Below are 20,679 nucleotides of genomic sequence, written 5' to 3'. Positions count from 1 at the left end.
TAGTTCAAAACAGAATTACAACTTTCGAACCCATTTCCCTGTCTCTAGCTCTGCCAATATAGATGAACACACACACAATTAAGTCCTAGATAGGTAGCTAAAACAAGGTTTTCATTATATGAAACAAATCTGTGATTTCTCTCTGTTTCCTTCCTAGCCTTGTTTCTTCAATTTCTATTATTAGAGCAAACTCTACACACACACACACACACACACACACACACACACACACACACAGACACAGAGAAATCTCTTTGGTTGCCCAATTTATTGTTAAACAAGCAAAAATAATCTTTGTATAAAATAATGTTTTTTTTTTCCATTTTCCAGTTGCTCAATTATTGTTTGTTGAATGGCTAAAACTTAGAAAACAGAGAGGCAAACAAAAAAACCCAATCACCAATAATTCTACCACACAGAGATCACCACTGAAACACTCCAGCATGGATAATATTATAATGTGGTCGTGTACTTGCCTTCATTCACTTGGAGTTGTTTTCCTTCACTTCATTCACTCACTTCATTCATGTTCATCATGAACGTCTTTTCATGTCGGCAAGAATTTATCTTCAACATGAATTTTAGTAACTTTTAAGTATCCCATCATATGGATGCACCAGAGTTTGTCTATTGTCCTATCGTTGGACATCTAGATTGTTCTATTTTTTCCATATTATAAACATTATGTTATGTTATGAGAGAGCACTTTACTCACCACCCCTGAGATTTCCTTCTATTACAGTGACAGTCTTGGCCTTTTTCTGGGATAGAGAGATTTACCTAATAGATAAGTTTGAAATTAGGATCTGGGCCTATGTGGCCCACACCTTCTTCTCCTAGGAGCCAGACTGTTACCAGAGAGCAGGTACTTGCTCTGAGATGCCCAGATAGGAGGCTTGTGCCTGGGCAGTTCAGTCTATCTGATTCTGGGATTCAGTTTTAGGAAGTGTATTGTGGCTGTACACCTAAGCTCTGGTTTATAATAGTTACAGCTGACCTTTTGATTCTTGTATATTTATGTGTCCTCATATATATATATGAGGACACATAAATATACAAGAATCTCTATATATACACACACATATACATATATACACACACACATATATATACTATATATATACATATATATGTGTATAAATTTCAGAATTGGGCTTTTTTTTGGCTGAAGGTGAGTATATTTTAGGCCTGTTTTTGTTTTTTTTTTTGGAGATGGAGTTTTGTTCTTGTTCCCCAGGCTGGAGTGCAATGGTGTGATCTCGGTTCATTTAACCTCTGCCTCCTGGGTTCAAATGGTTCTCCTCCCTCAGCCTCCCAAGTAAGTGGAATTACAGGCACGTGCCACCACACTGAGCTAATTTTTGTATTTTTAGTAGAGATGGGTTTTGCCGTGGCCAGGATGGTCTCGAACTCCTGACCTCAGGTGATCCACCTTCCTTGGCCTCCCAAAGTGCTGGGATTACAGACATGAGCCACTATGCCCAGTCATTTTAGGTCTTTTGATACAAATTTTTTTTTTTTTTACTTTTTTTTTTTTATTATACTTTAAGTTCTAGGGTACATGTGCATAACGTGCAGGTTTGTTACATATGTATACTTGTGCCATGTTGGTGTGCTGCACCCATCAACTCGTCAGCACCCATCAATTCGTCATTTATATCATGTATAACTCCCAATGCAATCCCTCCCCCCTCCCCCTCCCCATGATAGGCCCCAATGTGTGATGTTCCCCTTCCCGAGTCCAAGTGATGTCATTGTTCAGTTCCCACCTATGAGTGAGAACATGCGGTGTTTGGTTTTCTGTTCTTGTGATAGTTTGCTAAGAATGATGGTTTCCAGCTGCATCCATGTCCCTACAAAGGACGCAAACTCATCCTTTTTTATGGCTGCATAATATTCCATGGTGTATATGTGCCACATTTTGTTAATCCAGTCTGTCACAGATGGACATTTGGGTTGATTCCAAGTCTTTGCTATTGTGAATAGTGCTGCAATAAACATGCGTGTGCATCTGTCTTTATAGCAGCATGATTTATAATCCTTTGGGTATATACCCAGTAGTGGGATGGCTGGGTCATATGGTACATCTAGTTCTAGATCCTTGAGGAATCGCCATACTGTTTTCCATAATGGTTGAACTAGTTTACAATCCCACCAACAGTGTAAAAGTGTCCCTGTTTCTCCACATCCTCTCCAGCACCTGTTGTTTCCTGACTTTTTAATGATTGCCATTCTAACTGGTGTGAGATGGTATCTCATTGTGGTTTTGATTTGCGTCTCTCTGATGGCGAGTGATGATGAGCATTTTTTCATGTGTCTGTTGGCTGTATGAATGTCTTCTTTTGAGAAATGTCTTGAGACGGAGTCTTGCTCTGTCGCCCGGGCTGGAGAGCAGTGGCCAGATCTCAGCTCACTGCAAGCTCCGCCTCCCAGGTTTACGCCATTCTCCTGCCTCAGCCTCCAGAGTAGCTGGGACTACAGGTGCCCGCCACCTCGCCTGGCTAGTTTTTTGTATTTTTAGTAGAGACGGGGTTTCACCGTGTTAGCCAGGATGGTCTCGATCTCCTGACCTCGTGATCTGCCCGTCTCGGCCTCCCAAAGTGCTGGGATTACAGGCTTGAGCCACCGCGCCTGGCCGATACAAATTTTTATATTATTCTCTAGAAAGTTTGTACCAGTGTTGACTCCTACCGGCAGAGATTGGAGTTATGTTTATCTTTGAACGCTTAAATTTTTTCAAAGATCTATATCTATTTATCATATAAAATATATAATATGATAAATTATATATAATCATAAAATATATTCAGTTATATATAATCATATAAAATGTAATATATTAAATTATGTATAATATATTGAATATAAGTTAATTTATACATTATGTATGTAAATGATCTAAGTATATATTTTAAATATGAATTTAACCAAAAATATTGGAAATGGAAGGAAAGAGTTAAGACATAAAATCAATTACCAAGTTTTTGAGCCATCTGGGAGTTTTATATGTTGATGGAGTTTTATATGTTGATGGAGTTTTATATGTTGAAATGTTTGGCCATTTCATGTACACATGTATGTACATACGTGGGCATGTTTATGTTAGGCAATTTGAAAAGGAGTACTTGGTATAATATGAAAATATGACATTAAGAAATATACCATTTGTAGAAATAGGGAGTGTGCTATTTAATTAATCTAGAAATCAGAATGATATCCAAAAATATCAGCAACTCTCCCTTTTCCCATCACCTTAGGTTTAAACGATGATTGGCAGGCATTGTGTTGAGAAGCTGAAAATTTTATTTTCATGAGTCATAGATGTTGAGACTCTAGTGAACTTTGCATTTTTATTCTACATTGTGGTTTTCCAGGAATATGGTAGCATCACAGGCATTCACTTTTTTGCATAGATTTAAAATGAACTGGAAAAAATTTCACCCATCCTTTGAAGATGTTTGATAGAAGCTGAACCCACCTCTTCCTTAGTACTGCGTGAAATTGGCTGTGATGTGCTCATAGTTGAAGGGTATGTAGTCAGCAACCCCTGGAAATAAGCATAGAATAATATGAGGTGACTGTGGTGCATGTAACCATCTCCATCCCCCAAGGGATGCAGTGAGCTAGATGCAGTGAACCCAGTAAATTTTTTAAAGGAGTAAAATCATCCTAGAGAGAAATAGGCAGTTTGATTATGGAGAGAACATGAAATTGAGATTTAGGGTGTTCTTGTTTCCAGTCTCTGGTCACCATTTCACGGAGTAAGTCTTTGGGTATACCCTTTAAGATGCACGAGCCTCTTTTTCCTCACGTACAAGATTTTGTTAATAATATTTACTCTGAAGAGTTATTTTCAGAATTAGAAATAATGACTGCTGGGTGCCTAAAACAGTACCTGACACAGAGTAATTGTGCAATAAATGGTGGTTATTGCTAAAATGGCTTATTTGGGCCAAAATTAGGGCATTCAAGGGAGAACCTCAGGTTCATTTTTAAAGTTTTTGTAAGACATAAGAAAGAGCAGTGGGTTGAGAATATTTGTCTTTCAGGACAGGAAAGATAGACGATGGCAATATCTGTTACCTTTCAGGTAGCCGGGCAACAGAAAGAATGACAGTTTCAGGCCCGCATCTTTCTGTTTCTCAGAGGACTTTACCATTCTTTCTCCCAGGGAAGAAAAGTAATTGGTAGACATGATAATATGCCTGATTTAAGTTCCTAGGGCAATTACTTTCTTTTTTAAAAAAAAAATTTTGGGTATTTACAAATTTTTTAATTTTTGTGGGTACATAATAGGTGTGTACATTTATGGGGTATATGGGATATTTTGATCCAGACATTTCTTGAGATGAAGGTGATGGGAAAACTAATAATAATGATGATTAACATTTTTGAATACATGCCATGTAAAACACTGTACTTAATCATTCTAAGTATATTATTTCCAATCCTCACAATAACCCAATAAATGATTAGTGCAATTTCCATTTTAAAGCTGTGCAAACTGGCTCGCAGATTTACTACTAATGTAATGCAGCTATTAAATAAGAGAAGGAGCTTCTAACCAAGTCCTCTGTGACTCCGAGATCTTTATTATGTGCTTTGCTGCAATTCCACAAATTCTGACTGGCAAGATTTGTTAAATACACGATAGACTCTAAGAAAAACACCTCCCCCACTGTAATATTGGATAATGAAGCATCTTTACCAACCTATGACCTTGGCTCTACTGTAACTTTGTTTGGCTTTATATGACTCTGCATAGTGACAGTTAACATCAGGTTAACTAGGTAACATCATACTTAGACAAAAACCATACACCAGTGCTCTTTAAACTGGAGAATATTTCAATATGTGTGCAAAAGCTTTAACCAATGTTAAGGTTTGGCTGAAGTCTGAGTTTTATTCTTCCCCCTTTCTCCTAATTTTTTCAGGGGAAACATGCACCAACATCCACACGCAGGCATGCCTCTCTTTGGAGATTTTTGTATAAAAGAAGGTGAAGCATGAATTTTGAGTGAAACTATTGTGCAAAGCACATTTGTACAATAGAGTTACAAAGAGTTTGGAAACCCGGGTTTGATTATCCACTTTTACGTTCTAGATGCATGCCTTGTACAAGACCCTTTAATGTCTCTTAAGACTTACTTTCCTTCTCTGTAAAAGGTATTACCACTGCCTACAGAATTAATCTCTTTCTCTAATGATTATATATATGTAAAATAGATATTTGTATACATATAAGCAATCACTGTCTATAGAATTATTGTGTATACACATATGATCTCATAATTATCAATCGATAAAATGAATGAATGAATAAATTAAATGAAAAATAATGAAGGAATGTAGCCTTCAAACTATGGAAGATAACATCTATGCCTTTTCTTCCCTCACCTTCATTCAAAGGTGTTATGCCACTAAGGAACTGCCAGTATGTCTTGTGATTCACATTTTCAGCGATATTATTGATAGAAGAGATGACAAGGCCCCAAGATGTCATAGTGGTTTCAAATCTAAAAATAAAATTGTCTATGATTAACATCTCACTTTAGGTCAGGGAATAAGGGGTAAGATGAAGGGATGGAGATATTCAGTTAATTAATTAGTTAATTAAGTTTTTAGAGACAAGGTGTCACTTTGTTACCCAGGCTAGTGGTGAGATCCTAGCTCATGGCAGCCTCGAAATCCTGGGCTCAAGCAATCCTCCCGCCAGGATAGAGACACTGTAAATGCTTCAGATAAATGCTTCAGACATTAAATGACATTAAATGATATTCTCTTTTGAGCATGATTTTACCTGATAAAGTGATCAGATTATATCAAATGAGAAAATGCTTTAACCAGCTTACTATTGATGGGCATTTAGGTTGATTCCATTTCTTTGCTATTGTGAATCGTGCTGCAATGAACATGGATGGAGGCCATTTATCCTTAGCAAACTAACACAGGAACACAAAACCAAATACTGCATGTTCTTACTTATAAGTGGGAGCAAAATGATGAGAACACATGAATACACAGAGGTGAACAACACATACTGGGGCCTATCAGAGGGTGTAGGTTGGGAGGAGGGAGAGGATCAGGAGAAATAACTAACGGGTAGTAGAATTAATACCTGCGTGGTAAAATAATCTGTACAATAAACCCCCATGACACAGTTTACCTATGTAGCGAACCTGCAAATGTAACCAAAACTTAAAATAAAAGTTAAGTAAAAACAAAAGAAAATGGGCCACGTGCGGTGGCTCATGCCTGTAATCCCAGCACTTTGAGAGACTGAGGAGGGCAGATTGCTTGAGCCCAGAAGTTCGAGACTAGCCTTGGCAATATGGTGAAACCCCATCTCTAACAAAAATACAAAAATTAGCCAGTGTCATAACCTGATCTCAAAATAAATAAATAAATTTTAAAAAAGCAAACATGCAAATGACTAATGAATGTGAAATTACTTCACTTAGAATAAAATGAAATGAAAATTAATGGATTTTGAAAACACCTATTAATGATCAAATTTAAAAAATGTAAATTCCCCCAAATGAGTAAATAATTATATTAGTCATGGAATGAATATCCAAGATTAAATATTTGGAAGCCATGAAAATATTTGTCAATAATTTTCAGTAACACAGGAAACTACTTATGCAATAATGTTAAGTGAAAATATGAGATACAAATTTTACATGAAATATCTCTCTGTCCCATGTATATGATGGATCACATCTATTTGTAATATGCATGGAAAAAAACACCTATAAAAGTTATAAAAAATATTAACAGCTGTGATATTGTGTGTGGACTGTAGATGATTTTTCTTTTTTATGCTTTTTCCCTCAAAATTTCTGCTATGTGTATTTATTACATTTATAATCAGAAAAAGAAAAATTAGGCAAAATTAAAGCTAAGCTCAGAGAAGTAAAGTACAGTATATTCAGAGGGTTTTAAAATTAAATATTTTTGGGCCAGACACAGTGGCTCATGCCAGTAATCCCAGCACTTTGGGAGGCTGAGGTGGGTGGATCACCTGAGGTCAGGAGTTCAAGACCAGCCTGGCCAACATGCTGAAACCCCAGCTCTACTAAAAATACAAAAATTAGCAGAGCGTGGTGGCTACTCAGCTACTCAGGAGGCTGAGGCAGGAGAATCACTTGAACCCAGGAGGTGAAGGTTGCAGTGAGCCGAGATTGCGCCGTTGCACTCCAGCCTGGGTGACAAGAGCAAAACTCCATCTCAAAAAAAAAAAAAAAAAAGTTTTGTAGTGCAATTTTTATCTTGACCTGTCTACTGGAAGTTAGGGGAGTTGTGGAATCATGCAGTAAGCAGCAGACACAATGTGCTCAACAGAGCCAGGTGGAATAGACCCCCACGTGGTATCACGCAGTTGTCAATTCCTTAGCCTTTGTCAGTATTCCTTCTTGATATCTTCCTGAAGAATTTGGATCATCTTTTCTTTGAAAATATCTGCTTTTTTCCTTTCCATGACTTGGCATTTTTCCTCCTCTCCTATAGCTTAGACTTTTCCATGTTTCTTTACTGCTTCCTCTTTTTGAAAACTATAAATATTCCCTAAAAGTTAATTTTCTCCTCTGTGATTTATTTCTGTATTTTCCCCTACCCTGACAGGGGCGTGGAAAGAACATGAGCATCAGATTCAGTCCAACCTGGGTTCTGCTGTCAACTCTATTAGTTACGTGTTATGTGATCTTAGGAATATTGCTAACTTCTTTGGGCCTAAGGGTTCTATCTGTAAAATGAGAATAACTAAATATGTCTTACGGTTTTGCTGGGTGCATGTATCTGCTACCCACTACATGGATTCTTGACTTTGGTCATCACCTCTAAGAGATGCCTGTCCAATTTTTTTCCCGTCCTGACGTTTTTTCCTAGTACTTCCTCTATACCTCCAAAAGCCTTTCTTTCTCCTTCTTTCCTTCCTTCCTTCCTTTCTTCCTTCCTTCCTTTTTCTACCCTCCCTCCCTCCTCCCTTCCTTCCTTCCTTCCTTCGTTCTTTCCTTCCTTCCTTCTTTCCTTCTTTCCTTCCTTCTTTCCTTCTTTCCTTCCTTTCTTTTTTTGTTTTTTTTTTTGAGACAGAGTCTCACTCTATCTCCCAGGCTGGAGTGCAGTGGCACGATCTTGGCTCACTGCAATCTCCACCTACCAGTCTCAAGCAATTTTTCCATCTCAGCCTCCTGGGTAGCTGGGACCACAGGCACACACCACCATGCCTGGCTAATTTTTGTATTTTTAGTAGAGACAGAGCTTCACCATGTTGGCCAGGCTGGTCTTGAACTCCTAACCTCAAGTGATCCACCTGCCTCAGCCTCTCAAAGTGCTGTAATTACAGGTGTGAGCCACTGTGCCTGGACTATACCTCGAAAAGCCTTCTAATGTTCCTATTTCAAATGCCCATCATTAAACATATCTAAAAAATTTAATCCCTTTCTTTGAAAGATACTCTTTCTTCTTGACCCTTTAATCAATACTTTTGAAGCTTCTTTCTCTTGACCTCTATGTCCCATCACTCACAGAGCCTTGGTGTGGGTCTATGTATCCTAGAGGAAGTCATCATCACTTCACAGCTCCCTTATTGGAGTCATGTCCTACGTTTCAGCCTTGTCTCCTATTCTCACAACCTAAGCAACATTTTACAAAGTGGATTTTCTTACTCAAAAACTTGCTAAACAAAGTCCAATCTCCTGAACCTGGTATTTCAAGACTTTTACACTGTCACCCAACCTGGTGTGTCCACCTGGCCTATTGATTGGCCCCAAATTCCTTGCTCAGTCTTATCACAAATGCTTTGTTTGGCCTCCCCTCCCCTCCCCTCCCCTCCCCTTCTCTTGCTTTCCTTTCTTTTTTTCTTTTGTGACAGAGTTTCGCTCTTGTTGCCCAGGCTGGAGTGCAATGGCATGATCTTGGCTCACCGCAACCTCTGCCTCCCAGGTTCAAGTTATTCTCCTGCCTCAGCCTCCTGAGTAGCCGGGATTACAGGCATGCGCCACCACTCCCGGCTAATTTTGTGTTTTTAGTGGAGATGGGGTTTCACCATGTTGGTCAGGCTGGTCTTGAACTCCCGACCTAAGGTGATTCTCACAACTTGGCCTCCCAAAGTGCTGGGATTACAGGCGTGAGCCACTGAGCCCGGCCTGTTCTGGCCATTTCTTTTCCTAGACTTACCTCTTCCCACATCTTCCTAAGTAGTACCTATCCTTTGTGGTTCAAAGCTACAAAGTCTCTTTCGCCTGTTCTACTCTGCAACGGACTTTCAAATCTCCTCTGAATTTTTGTTTTTAAAATTTCATCATACATTGACTTGTATGATTTAAGTTTTCATGAGAGCCTTACCTATTTATTAGATTGTAAGCTGCTCAAGGGGCTATTAAATAAAAATCTGTTATCAAAAGGAAAAAAAATTAAGAAAACAGAGGATGGAGAATAAATGGGAATTCAGATGAGGCCTGGAGAGAATGATGAATGACACTTGTAACACTCACTTGAACATAGGATTTTTGCGCTGTGCTTCTTCTAGGACAACAAGCAACACTGACCCACTTTTCACACTCACGTTGATGGTCTTGTTGAAGAGCAGCTCAACCCCCCTCAGCTGGTTATTTATGGTGTATATGACAGTGATGTTAGATGCGGAGGTGGGGCCAGGGCCAGGTTGGCTGAGTAGAGTTGGTTGTACCTCATGATCTGTGAAGGGCAAAGAGGCCACATTTGTCAAAGGTTATGGGGTTTGTATTATAGATTTAAAATCTCTGTTATTGGCAACTCATCCCAGAAGACATTTCAAGAAAGTGGTGAGTTTCACACCATTTAACAAAGTAGTTGGACCACTAGCATAGAGTTCCGGCAAAAACTCCATGGCCACCTTGCTAAGGCTGGGACATCACTGGGAAGCAGCCTAAGGGGTTGAGTGAGTGTGGTAGTGTTTGGTAGGATTGGAATCAGTTTGCTTGATTTTGTCTCCACGTTCTGCATTGAGATAGACAAGAAATTTATTAATCTCTTCTTGTCTTAGGAAGTTCATGTAATGCAAGAGGAATGATGCTTTATGTTAGCATTTTATTAAAAAAAAAAACGAGTTCAAGGAATCCACACCAAACACTAGTAATCTCTGGAGTGGTAAGTTTTTATGCAAGACCTCTACTTTCTAAATGTATATTTCTGTAATGTTTGAATTTTAAGTGTCTTTCAATTGTATGCATAATTGGATAAAATAAAGATATTTTTAATTAAAAGGTGGCATGCTAGGTTTCCACTCCATCTCATTGGTGTGTTGCTTGCATTGAGCTTTCATATTTAGATCTTTAAGGCTCGATGTAAATATGAATTCTGTTCTTCTCCGAAGCCGCCCAAACAAAATCAATAACTGGTCATGATTTTTCTTGTTTGCATTTGCACTGCATGGGGCTTTAACTTCTATTTCATACTTACTTGGTTGTCCCAAATATTGTAGTTTTTGTTTACACATCTGTCTTCTGACTTTGCGAAAGGCAGATATGATAAGATATGCATAGCATTTGATGGTACATGTGTCAAAGGAATAAATGAAGCTCTATGTTATTTGATATTTGGGACCATGGAGCTTCCCCTACCTCTAGTATCCCACAAAATGCTTTGCACGTAGTAGGAGCTGCATAAATATATGCCGAATGAAGTAGATATGGGGCAGAGTTCTGAGTGCAAGAAGGTATGTCTGTGTGCTAGCACACACTCTCAAGGACTGGGAGTCAGATGTGCTCTGTCCACATGGGAATAATGGATGTTACAAGCCTATATGCCACTTAACATTGATCCACATGTAATTTCTGGCATAAGTTGCTGCTTTATGACATAAGAAGGGGTGGATGTCTTACCAGGGCTACAAGTGACCTGGGGCACATCTAGGTATGTCTTTCCTTTCAGGGAAGGGAGGATTTGAGCAATGGACATGGGGTTGTGGAATTTCCCCTGCTTAATCTCATCGAGTATCATATCCATAGTCTTCTTGCAGTCCCATTCCTTTTCAGGTGGCTGAGGTGTTACAGAGAGAGCCTGGGAAGGAAGAGAGAAAGAGAGAAAGAGAGAGAGGAATTAGGCATAGCTGAGAGTTGGCTCTTACATGTCTTAATAGATAAACTTGATCACGAATGATTGTGATCACGTAGTCACCCGGAATGCAAAGGCGGTGCCATGAAAGGTTTGGAACACATTTGTCTTCAATGCTATGTCCCCACCACTTAGCACAGTGTCTGTCAGACAGCAGACACAGAACTGTTCAATGATCAGATCCAGGGAACACTATTAGCCAGTCATATTTATGAACGATTCTTGAACGTAGAGTGAGGGTGAGAGCTGGGCTCCAGAGGGAGCTTTAGTCTAGGACAATCTAGCCACATAAATGGAGTAGACCCCTTGTTTTATGTTGTCATGCACCCTCTTTGGTGGACTTTTCCCTCACTTTGTGCTTGTGTCAGGACTGTCAGAGGCTCCACAACCCTGGCCCAGGACAGACTCATGACCAGGGCTGGGCTGATGGTGGTGCACCATCCCCTTGATGACAGTGATTGGTGGACACACATACTAATCAGAGTCATTCCCTGACCTACAGACATTGGGAGACCGAATGATTTTTTTTTTCCCTCTGCTAAGATTATTCAACTGGAACCATGCAAGTAACCAGTAAGCTGCTAGTGACCATCTTTCTCAGCCACTTTGAAGAAGCCCTGAAGCAGGAAAGAATGAGGAAAATCAGGGCTGGACGATGAAAAAAGAGTGGCCCCTAATATCATGATTTCAGCCCTTTATTCTGGTTATTCCTGAAACCACCTAATTCAACCCTAGACTTCCCAGTATATGTGAATAGTAAATCCTCTTTTTTTTTTTTCTTGAGCTGAAAGGATTTGGATTTCTGCTACTTGCAAAATGAGTCTTGAGTAATACACCAAGCCATTCAGCCATTTGCCTATTTTGCTGCATTATCTATCGCATGAATAAAATAGAAATAATAACTTCTGTCTATTGTTGGGGGAGTCATTTGAGGTTCCAAGGGGCTAATGTATAAAAGCATTTCATGATGTGTGATGTGGAAGCTGTAATTTCCACCTCCCTTCCTTTACAGTGCTGATTATGGCCACCAGAGCATGTTAATAGGCTGAGATTGTTGATGACTGGTTCACCTGAAGTTTGGAATAGGAAATGGGAGAAGAGAGACAGGAGTGGCTGTCTCAGCTAGGGTCAGCATGCACAACTGGGCAGTTGTGATAGGGACGACCATCACTGTGTACCTCAGCATCCATGAACTATGGCTCTGGACAGAGGCCACTTTACAAGGCAGTTGGTTTAAGGACCATCAGGTGGGTGCAACAATATCTCGTCCACTTGTCATATGCACCTCCCAAATTTCACTAAGCAAGATATATTCATTGGGATTACACATCACCAATGCCAATACTCTAGAGAGGATAACACATTAAGTGGTTAGACGTCATTAATAACTTTCCATTGAGAAGTTTATCAGTTCTCTTTTCTTTCTTCTTCTTTTTTTTTTTTTTGAGATGGAGTCTCGCTGCAACGCCCAGGCTGGAGTGCATTGATGCAATCTTGGCTGACTGCAACCTCCGTCTCCTGGGTTCAAGTGATTCTCCTTCCTCAGCCCCCTGAGCAGCTGGGATTATAGATGACCGCCACCACACCTGGCTAATTTTTGTATTTTTAGTAGAGATGGGGTTTCACCATATTGGCCAGGCTGGTCTTGAACTCCTAACCCCAAGTGATCCACCTGCCTTGGCCTCCCAAATTGCTGGAATTACAGGCGTGAGCCATCACACCTGTCCTATCAGATCCCTTTTCAAGATAAGTGCCTATCAGAGGAAGCTTGAAAACAATAGGATATTCATGGAAGAAAGAGGAGAAACTCTGGACAGAAGAAATGCCTCATGAGCATCTTTGGGTAGGGATGAGCGTGGCCTGGGCCACTGGAAGTGTACTGACATCTAGGAAGAAGGTGAACAAAGGCTGAAAGGAAGTTTACTAGCATCACTGCTCTGCTGAGACAGATCTAGAACAATTGTTAAGCATGATATTATGCATGCATTTTTTTTCATACCACATTTTGTTTAACCTAATTACAACCTTGTTATTATGGGGAAAATAAAGTTTGGGGAAATTCAATATTTGTCTGAGATGGTGGCAGGTCTGGGAGTCAAACCTAAACTGTGATAGCTCCAGAGGCCTTTGATTTTCTATATCAGAATATTTTAGGCCGGGCGCGGTGGCTCAAGCCTGTAATCCCAGCACTTTGGGAGGCCGAGACGGGCGGATCACGAGGTCAGGAGATCGAGACCATCCCGGCTAATGCGGTGAAACCCCGTCTCCACTAAAAAATACAAAGAACTAGCCGGGCGAGGTGGCGGGCGCCTGTAGTCCCAGCTACTCGGGAGGCTGAGGCAGGAGAATGGCGTAAACCCGGGAGGCGGAGCTTGCAGTGAGCTGAGATCCGGCCACTGCACTCCAGCCCGGGCGACAGAGCGAGACTCTGTCTCAAAAAAAAAAAAAAAATTTTAGATTAGGAAAATGTTATATATTAGACACCTATTGATTCCAGATTTCTGGATGCCTAAGTAAACTCCAGATAGAGACAGTAAAAAGGGTAGGGAGAGATTATATATTCTGACAAGAAATCCTCATGGCTTGTGGTATTTGGATATATACACAGTCCTGCCTTTTGATAAGAAAAGCTTTAATTCCCAGGTCCAGCTTATCAGAGTGTACTTAGCAGGTGATGAAATCCAAACAGAATTCACAAACCAAGTTAGCAAAAGTAAACAGTTTCCCGTATGGTGCTAAATTGAAGCAAGGTTATTTTTACTGAGTCACACACACACACACACACACACACACACACACACACACAAATCCCCAAACCATCTTTTATATCTCTTCCAGACTGCCTTTTTCTTTCCAAAAAGCTTCTAGACCAGAGCACTGGAAATGCTCTTGTAAAATTCAGCCATGGAGAAAACAGGGTTTTGTTCTATGACAAAGTCTCCTTGACCATGACATATAAGTGAGCTTTATTTTTATTAGTCACTTCTATACGTGGTCCACTGAAGTGCAAATTTTGTTTTTGCTCTTACGTTTAACATGAACCAATTCTTAGGCTGCTTATATCCTTTTCTAATTTTTAATGTATGAAATCTCAATACTAGTCTCTGTTGTTTTCCCTAGGAGACAATTTCTTTCTGATAGTCCACAACTATGTTAGGTTTAGGGCTGGCATCATCATGCCACGATTCTCCCTTTCCTGGGCTTTCTGAGGTGAAGAGTCCCTGGTCCTACTAATTCCCACAGGACATTTTGAGACATTGGAGCTCAGAGTTCTTGGTTGGAATTAGAGGATTCAGCCACAGATGGCTGCTAGTTTTTGATTCTAGTTGGTTACTTCTGCCCACTACTATTGGTGCATCTGTCTTCTGTAGAGGCTGCTGCCCTAATCAACTAGGGTAGGGTGGGTTGTTGGATTTGGAACTATTAACACCAAGAACATCTTACAGAATCCAAGCCTGGGAATGTATGCTGTTAAAGCATAGAATTGAGTATGGACTTGGCTGCCAGATAGATCTGCTTTACCATTTACTATGGGTTTTTGTGAGGCTGGGTCAATGTTAGGTTATTTTCCTTAATCATTTTGAGTATAAACTTGCTATTTTTAGAACAAGGTAAAACACTGGGCCAGGTGCGGTGGCTCACACCTGTAATCCCAGCACTTTGGGAGGCCGAGGCGGGTGGATCATGAGGTCAGGAGATCGAGACCATCCTGGTTAACACGGTGAAACCCTGTCTCTACTAAAAATACAAAAAATTAGCCAGGCGTGGTGGCGCGCACCTGTAGTCCCAGCTACTCAGGAGGCTGAGGCAGGAGAATGGCATGAACCCAGGAGGCAGAGCTTGCAATGAGCCGAGATCGTGCCACTGTACTCCAGCCTGGGTGACAGTGCGAGACTCCTTCTCAAAAAAATAAAATAAAATAAAAAGAAAATAAAAATAAAAAGAATAAAAAAACACGGAAAAAGAACACTTGGCTGGTAAGACTGCATCAGAAAATTCTATATTTTTAGAGGACGTGCTTTAATATTCTTAGTATTTATACATCAAAATTGCAATAGTCTATAATTATTACAAAAAACTGATCATTACTAACAATAAATTAATATAGTTCTTGATTTATTTGTTTCATTTTTTTTTCCCAAGGAAGAGAAATGAGTTCATATAGATTTGTTTTCACACTTTACATAAGAGGTAGGGAGGCATTAACGCTTACCTGCATTTTACCGGTAGAGAAACTGAGGCCCAGGCACCACAAATAATATATCTCAGGTCATACTAGCTGGATTTTCACAGAGATGTTGGTAGAAGCCTGGCCTCTTGATTCTGCAATCCAGGCTTATTGGCAGGAACCCAACCAAGAACATCCAGCATGTGTTTACCTGCATGGCGAGGCCAGTACTGTAGAGGTCTCCAATGATGCCATTATCTTTGATCTTCATGCTGATATTCTCCACAATAGCCTTTAGTACCTGACCAAACAGGGCTCTGTAACCTTCCTCTGAACCTACAGGGATCTTGTTGTACATGCAGGTCAGAGCCAACGTTGCCATTGCTCCTGTGTCTGTGAATGACAGAGGGGATAAGATCACCATAGTCACCATCACAGCAATATGAACAGCTAGCATTTATTGTGTGCTTATTGTGTTCTGGCTCCATGATTTTATTTGCTCCTCAGAACAACCTGTGAAATAGTACCTGTAATCATCTCCCTTTAAGAGACAAAAAATAGAGGCTCAGAAAAATTAATTGCCCAAGGCCACACAGTCAGTAAGTGCAGGGCCAAGATCTTAACCCAGATCCATACAACTCAACAGCTCATGCTTATAATTAATATAGACAGGCAGTACGTTCAATCATACAGCTCTTGTGCCAGAAAAGACAGATGCAGTCTCTGTTTTAAATTCCTTTAGCATTTGTTGTTTATGTATCTGTTTTACAATCTTGATGCTCTCTTTTATTTTTATTTTTTGTTACTGTGCTCTGTGAACTCTTAGATGGTGGGAATTTTGCATCCACCAAAGCACCCCACAAAGGGACTTTTTCTTGTTTGCATGCAATAAACATGTGGAACAAATGAGCAAGTTCTGGGATGGCAAGACTGGAAGAAATAAAAGACTTGCCAGATATCATCTTTTATTTCATTGATCTTCCCCTCCTCATCTTAATCTCCATTTGGAAGTTGCGTAACTTCATTAAGGGTGATAGTGTTATTGACAACCAGAAGGAAATAAGTCCATACTTTTGGAGGCAGAGATGCCCCAGAAATGTGTGAGGTCCCGGATGTGAAAGGGAGACCAGTCTGTTCTTGACCCCCAGGGAGGATCCTTGAGCAATGGTTCACCTGTTTGTCTGACAGGAACTGAAACAAGAGAGGCTGCTGATGGGGTGCTTGTAAGGGAGTGAAAACCTGAGACAATACTATTGCTTAGAGAGTTGGCAGAGGAGAAGAGGTACCATGAATGTGGGCTGTGACAGTGGCCCCCACAGAAAAGGATCATTATCCATAGAAGGGGACAGAAAGAGGACATGATGTCGTAGAGGGAAAAGAGTCCACTCACAAGCAGCCATATGCTTGCAGAAGAAAGACGCAAGGTGGTCCCTGAGTTTCCATGAAGGGAAACATCATGAGTTAGGGTTCCGAGAGTAGCTGTTTAATGGAGAGAGGATATTTGGATGTAATGAGGAGAAACATCGAAAAGAATAGAGTGTGAGAGCATCAGTAGTGATTCAAGAGAGGATGCAGAGGAGAAGTGAAGCAAGACATTAGTATTTAATTTGGGAAGAACTTCTGACTTGAATGACATGACTATTGTTTCCAGCGGAGATTCTGTAGCTGCCAGACATATCAAGTATTATCTAGTGTCCTTGTTTCTACATAATGTTCCCTCGCCTTCCTTCATGTACTCCTCAATTCACCTGCCCAACAAACTTCTGGTAAGTATCTCGCATCCACAGGCACATTCACGTCCTTAGCTCCTCCTCCATGGAATGCTCTCCTTTCCCACTTCCCTGTGCCAGCTCCATCATTCAGTGCACAATGCCTCTGATGTTCCCAGCTCAGGGTACTGGTGACCTACTCACCTACACTGAAGGGAGAGGAGTTGGCCAGCAGGGTCTTGGCAAAGCGGACGGCTATCAGCAAGGTCGCCTCAGAGTTCTTCTGGCACAGTGCCAAGATCGCTAGACTGGGCCCATAGAAGGCTGATGCTTCAGCACTGGGGCCTCCGAAGGGGACAGAGAACTTTCATCAGACTCACACTCAACACGATGAGGACATTTGCAAAGAGGGAAAAGCTAAGCCTTTGAAAAGCAAATTGCTAGAAAACCTGCCCCTAAAGAGAGACACAGCATAGGCAAAGAGCAACTACAGTGTTTATCAAAAGAATGTCATCAGGCATCTGCAAAGAATAAAAGGGATGACTCTGTCTTCAGACAGGTGATGACTCGACAAGCTTGTGTCCTTGGGATCATGACCTTTTCTAGTTCATTTTGGATTGGAAATGAATCTTTCTATTGTGTGATTATCAGAAGGACCAGAGTGAAGGATACATTGTGTCTCTTCCCTAACTTTCCTTTCTCTTCACCCCCACCCTTTTCCTTTCTGGGTTTAAAATTCTTGGGAAAAAACATATGCCTGACTCTCTTCTCCCTTCCAGTGAGGTCTTACTGGAAGGTGCCCAATTCTCCATTTGTCTTTGTAGAATGGATACTTTATCCCCAGGGTCTCGGCAGGAGGAGGTGAGGGCCATGATGGTGAGGCCAAGCTGCCCAATGGTTAGATCTGCAGAGAAGAGAACACAACAGTTATACCGAGGCATCCTCAGGGGACAGCTCTCCAGGAGCCAGGGATGAGGGCTCTACTTTTTATCCAGAGCATTTTGACTTTTTAATAATACAAGCAGTTTTTGGATCTGTCTTTCCAAAAAAAAAATATGGAAGAATACATAAGGGAATATTTAATATAGTGGCCTCTGTGTAACTTGATGACTCTAGTATTTGCTATTTGAGAATCCCTGGTGTTTGATTAGAAAAGCAGCAAAATACTCATCTAGATTTATACACAGAAATTTGCAGTTACAAAATAATTTAAACTTTATCTACCTTGAGCCTCCACACAGCTCCTGGGAGAAAGGCAGAACAGAGATTTTATCATTATTATCATTGCTATTAGCAGTAGTAGGGTTATTGCTATTAGAATCATCTGGAAGGTGAGGCTGAGCAATATCCAGTGACTTGTCTCGGATCCCAGAGTTATGAAGTGGCAGAGCTGGAACTGGAAGGCTGCTCTTTCGACGTCTAGTCCAGAGCTCTCTCTGCTTTACTGACCTCCTCCATGAATGCTCTGACTTCACATGTGTTTCTTTCCAGGTACCTTCCAGGTATGTAGGGAAAGGTGTTTGGGTGGTTTATGTACAATCAGAGGCTGCAGTGGGGTGGGAAGGACACTGAGTTGGGATCTGGAGGTGGTGTGTGATGTGTGAGATTCAGGGAGAGTGCGAGCGGCTCGGATGTCTCACCGTTGGTGTCGCTGGACATGAGCTGGTAAGTCAGGAGTTTCTGGGCCTTCAAATTGTAGGCTCCAGCCAGATTCATGGCAATTAAGATGCTGGGGTTTGGGTAGGCTGATGAATTCACCGAGTTCTCCATAAGTACTTGTATGCCATTGACCAAGGGCTCCTGGGCTGAGGGAACCGCTGAGAAGAGGAAAGCCATTTACTTACCTTCTAACCCTCATTCCTTCCCGAAAGCGTTATTCCTGTGTCTTTGATGCTTTTTTTTTTTTTAGACAGTTTCTCTCTTGTCGCCCAGGCTAGAGTGCAATGGTATGATCTCAGCTCACTGCAACCTCCACCTCCCAGATTCAAGTGTTTCTCCTGCCTCAGCTTCCCGAGTAGCTGGGATTACAGGTGCGCACCATCATGCCTGACTAATTTTTGTATTTTTAGTAGAGACAGGGTTTCACCATGTTGACCAGGATGGTCTCGAACTTCTGACCTCAAGTAATCCACCCTTCTTGGCCTCCCAAAGTGCTGGGATTACAGGCGTGAGCCACCTTGCCTGGCCATCTTTGGTGCCTTTTAGGAGAACACTTGGTTAGCACTGGTATCCTAAGTGACTAAAGAGAAATGGAGAAAATGGTGAGATTTTACTTTTGAGGACAATTAGTTTCTACATCTTCTCAGATAATCCATATCCTTAAGAAAGTGATTTTTAAATTTAGTAACTTCAAGCAATATGGCTCATGACATTTCTCATAGTTTCTATCACTTTCCTGGAAATCACTGATTTCCTTGCATTCATTTTTTTCCTCACTCTTTCATGAAGAATATTAAAGATTTGGGATATAATTTATCCTTAGTGAGTACCAAAATCTCTTACTAGTATGTAGTGGTGTCTGGTCACAATAACCACTGAATGTCTGTCTTTGTACCATCAACCGTTATTCCTGCAGTAGTACTTTCATCTCTGTTATTTTTATTTATTTATTTTTTGAGACAAGGTGTTGCTGTGTCATCTAGGCTGGAGTGCAGTGGTGTGATCATAGCTCACTGCAGCCTCAATCTCCTTGGCTTAAGCGATTCTCCTACCTCAGCTTTCTGAGTAGCTGGGACCACAAGTGCATGCCACTATGCCCAGCTAATTTTTTTTAAGATTTTTTTTTTTTTTGTAGAGATTGAGTCTCACCATGTTGCCCAGGCTGGTCTTGAACTCTTGGGCTCAAGCAATCCTCCTGCCTCAGTCTCCCAAAGTGCTGGGATTACAGGTGTGAGCCACTGCACCTGGCCCCATCTCTCTTAATCAAAAACGTATAGACTTGCCTCTCAAATAATTTATGCTATTAAGTCAGGAAAGATGAACAGCACACAATCACACTCGGACTTACCCATTTTGGAATTCCTATAGTGATTGCTATTTTCAACCACTTTCTCATCAGCAGAGCTCAGTGTCAGAGGTCACAGCCCCTCCCCAGGGCAACTGCTTCCCTGACCTCCTTGGAAAAACATACTCACAGCATGAACTCCGGGACTGGGTACTAGTCCCAGCCGTAGCCCAGAGAAGGCTCAGGAGGTAGAGGGCAAACCAGGCCATCTCACCCTCCTGTCCACGTCTCTCATCCACAGGTACTGCGATTTGCGAGTGGAATATTTCTTTACCTTCTCTTATATGTGCTTCCCTTTGTTAAATAATCTGTTCCCTAACCCAGCCTCTCCTAACTGCCCCTGTGCTGACCTCTCCTTTCCTGATACAAGTAAGTAAATTTTCATCTGCTTATCTAAGTTTACTGACTACAGACCCTCCAAGGTGTCTGAAGGTAACTTCTAGGTTACACAGTCATATGAGAAACCTGGGGCTGGGTATGCAGTGAAGGCAGTGTTGAGAAAATGTCCTTTACCAAAGTCCTGGGTCAGACATCAGGAAGTTTGGATAATGTGCTAGTATCAACAAGACTTCTTCTAGCCCTTATTGTATCCAGTCAGTCACCAGGCTGCTTTTTAGTAACTACTTCACTGGGATTTAGGCCATTCATAGACATCAGCTCGTTTTATGATCCTAGGCACCTGCTTTACAACACGCCCTTTTAGG

At 41.0% G+C, this 20,679-nt stretch overlaps 1 protein-coding gene across 1 annotated transcript; it reads right to left on the bottom strand.

Moving 5' to 3' along the window:
- Positions 1-3,285: 3,285 nt before the first annotated feature.
- CBLIF (cobalamin binding intrinsic factor) lies at positions 3,286-20,257 on the bottom strand. Its single transcript, XM_033207015.1, has 9 exons — positions 20,106-20,257; positions 18,612-18,788; positions 17,762-17,875; positions 17,176-17,316; positions 15,474-15,655; positions 10,863-11,040; positions 9,495-9,696; positions 5,398-5,516; positions 3,286-3,547 (listed from the first exon to the last, which is right to left on the bottom strand). Exons 1-9 carry the CDS (start codon positions 20,182-20,184, stop codon positions 3,486-3,488), a joined length of 1,254 nt encoding a protein of 417 aa, XP_033062906.1. The 5' UTR covers positions 20,185-20,257; the 3' UTR covers positions 3,286-3,485.
- Positions 20,258-20,679: the final 422 nt, after the last annotated feature.

This window comes from Trachypithecus francoisi, unplaced genomic scaffold (assembly GCF_009764315.1).
Source record: "Trachypithecus francoisi isolate TF-2019V2 unplaced genomic scaffold, Tfra_2.0 Lachesis_group8, whole genome shotgun sequence".
Taxonomy (NCBI): domain Eukaryota; kingdom Metazoa; phylum Chordata; class Mammalia; order Primates; family Cercopithecidae; genus Trachypithecus; species Trachypithecus francoisi.
This window is presented reverse-complemented; position numbering and strand designations above follow the sequence as displayed.

Bases quoted from the DNA above. Each gene is read 5' to 3' on its own strand.
- CBLIF (XM_033207015.1), bottom strand. From the start codon at position 20,184: ATGGCCTGGTTTGCCCTCTACCTCCTGAGCCTTCTCTGGGCTACGGCT. The intron at 17,317-17,761 runs GTAAGACCTCAC...TCCCCTTCGGAG, and splicing joins GGAGAATTGGGCACCTTCCA to GCCCCAGTGCTGAAGCATCA. The intron at 9,697-10,862 runs GTAAGACATCCA...TGCCCTTCACAG, and splicing joins CCAGGTCACTTGTAGCCCTG to ATCATGAGGTACAACCAACT.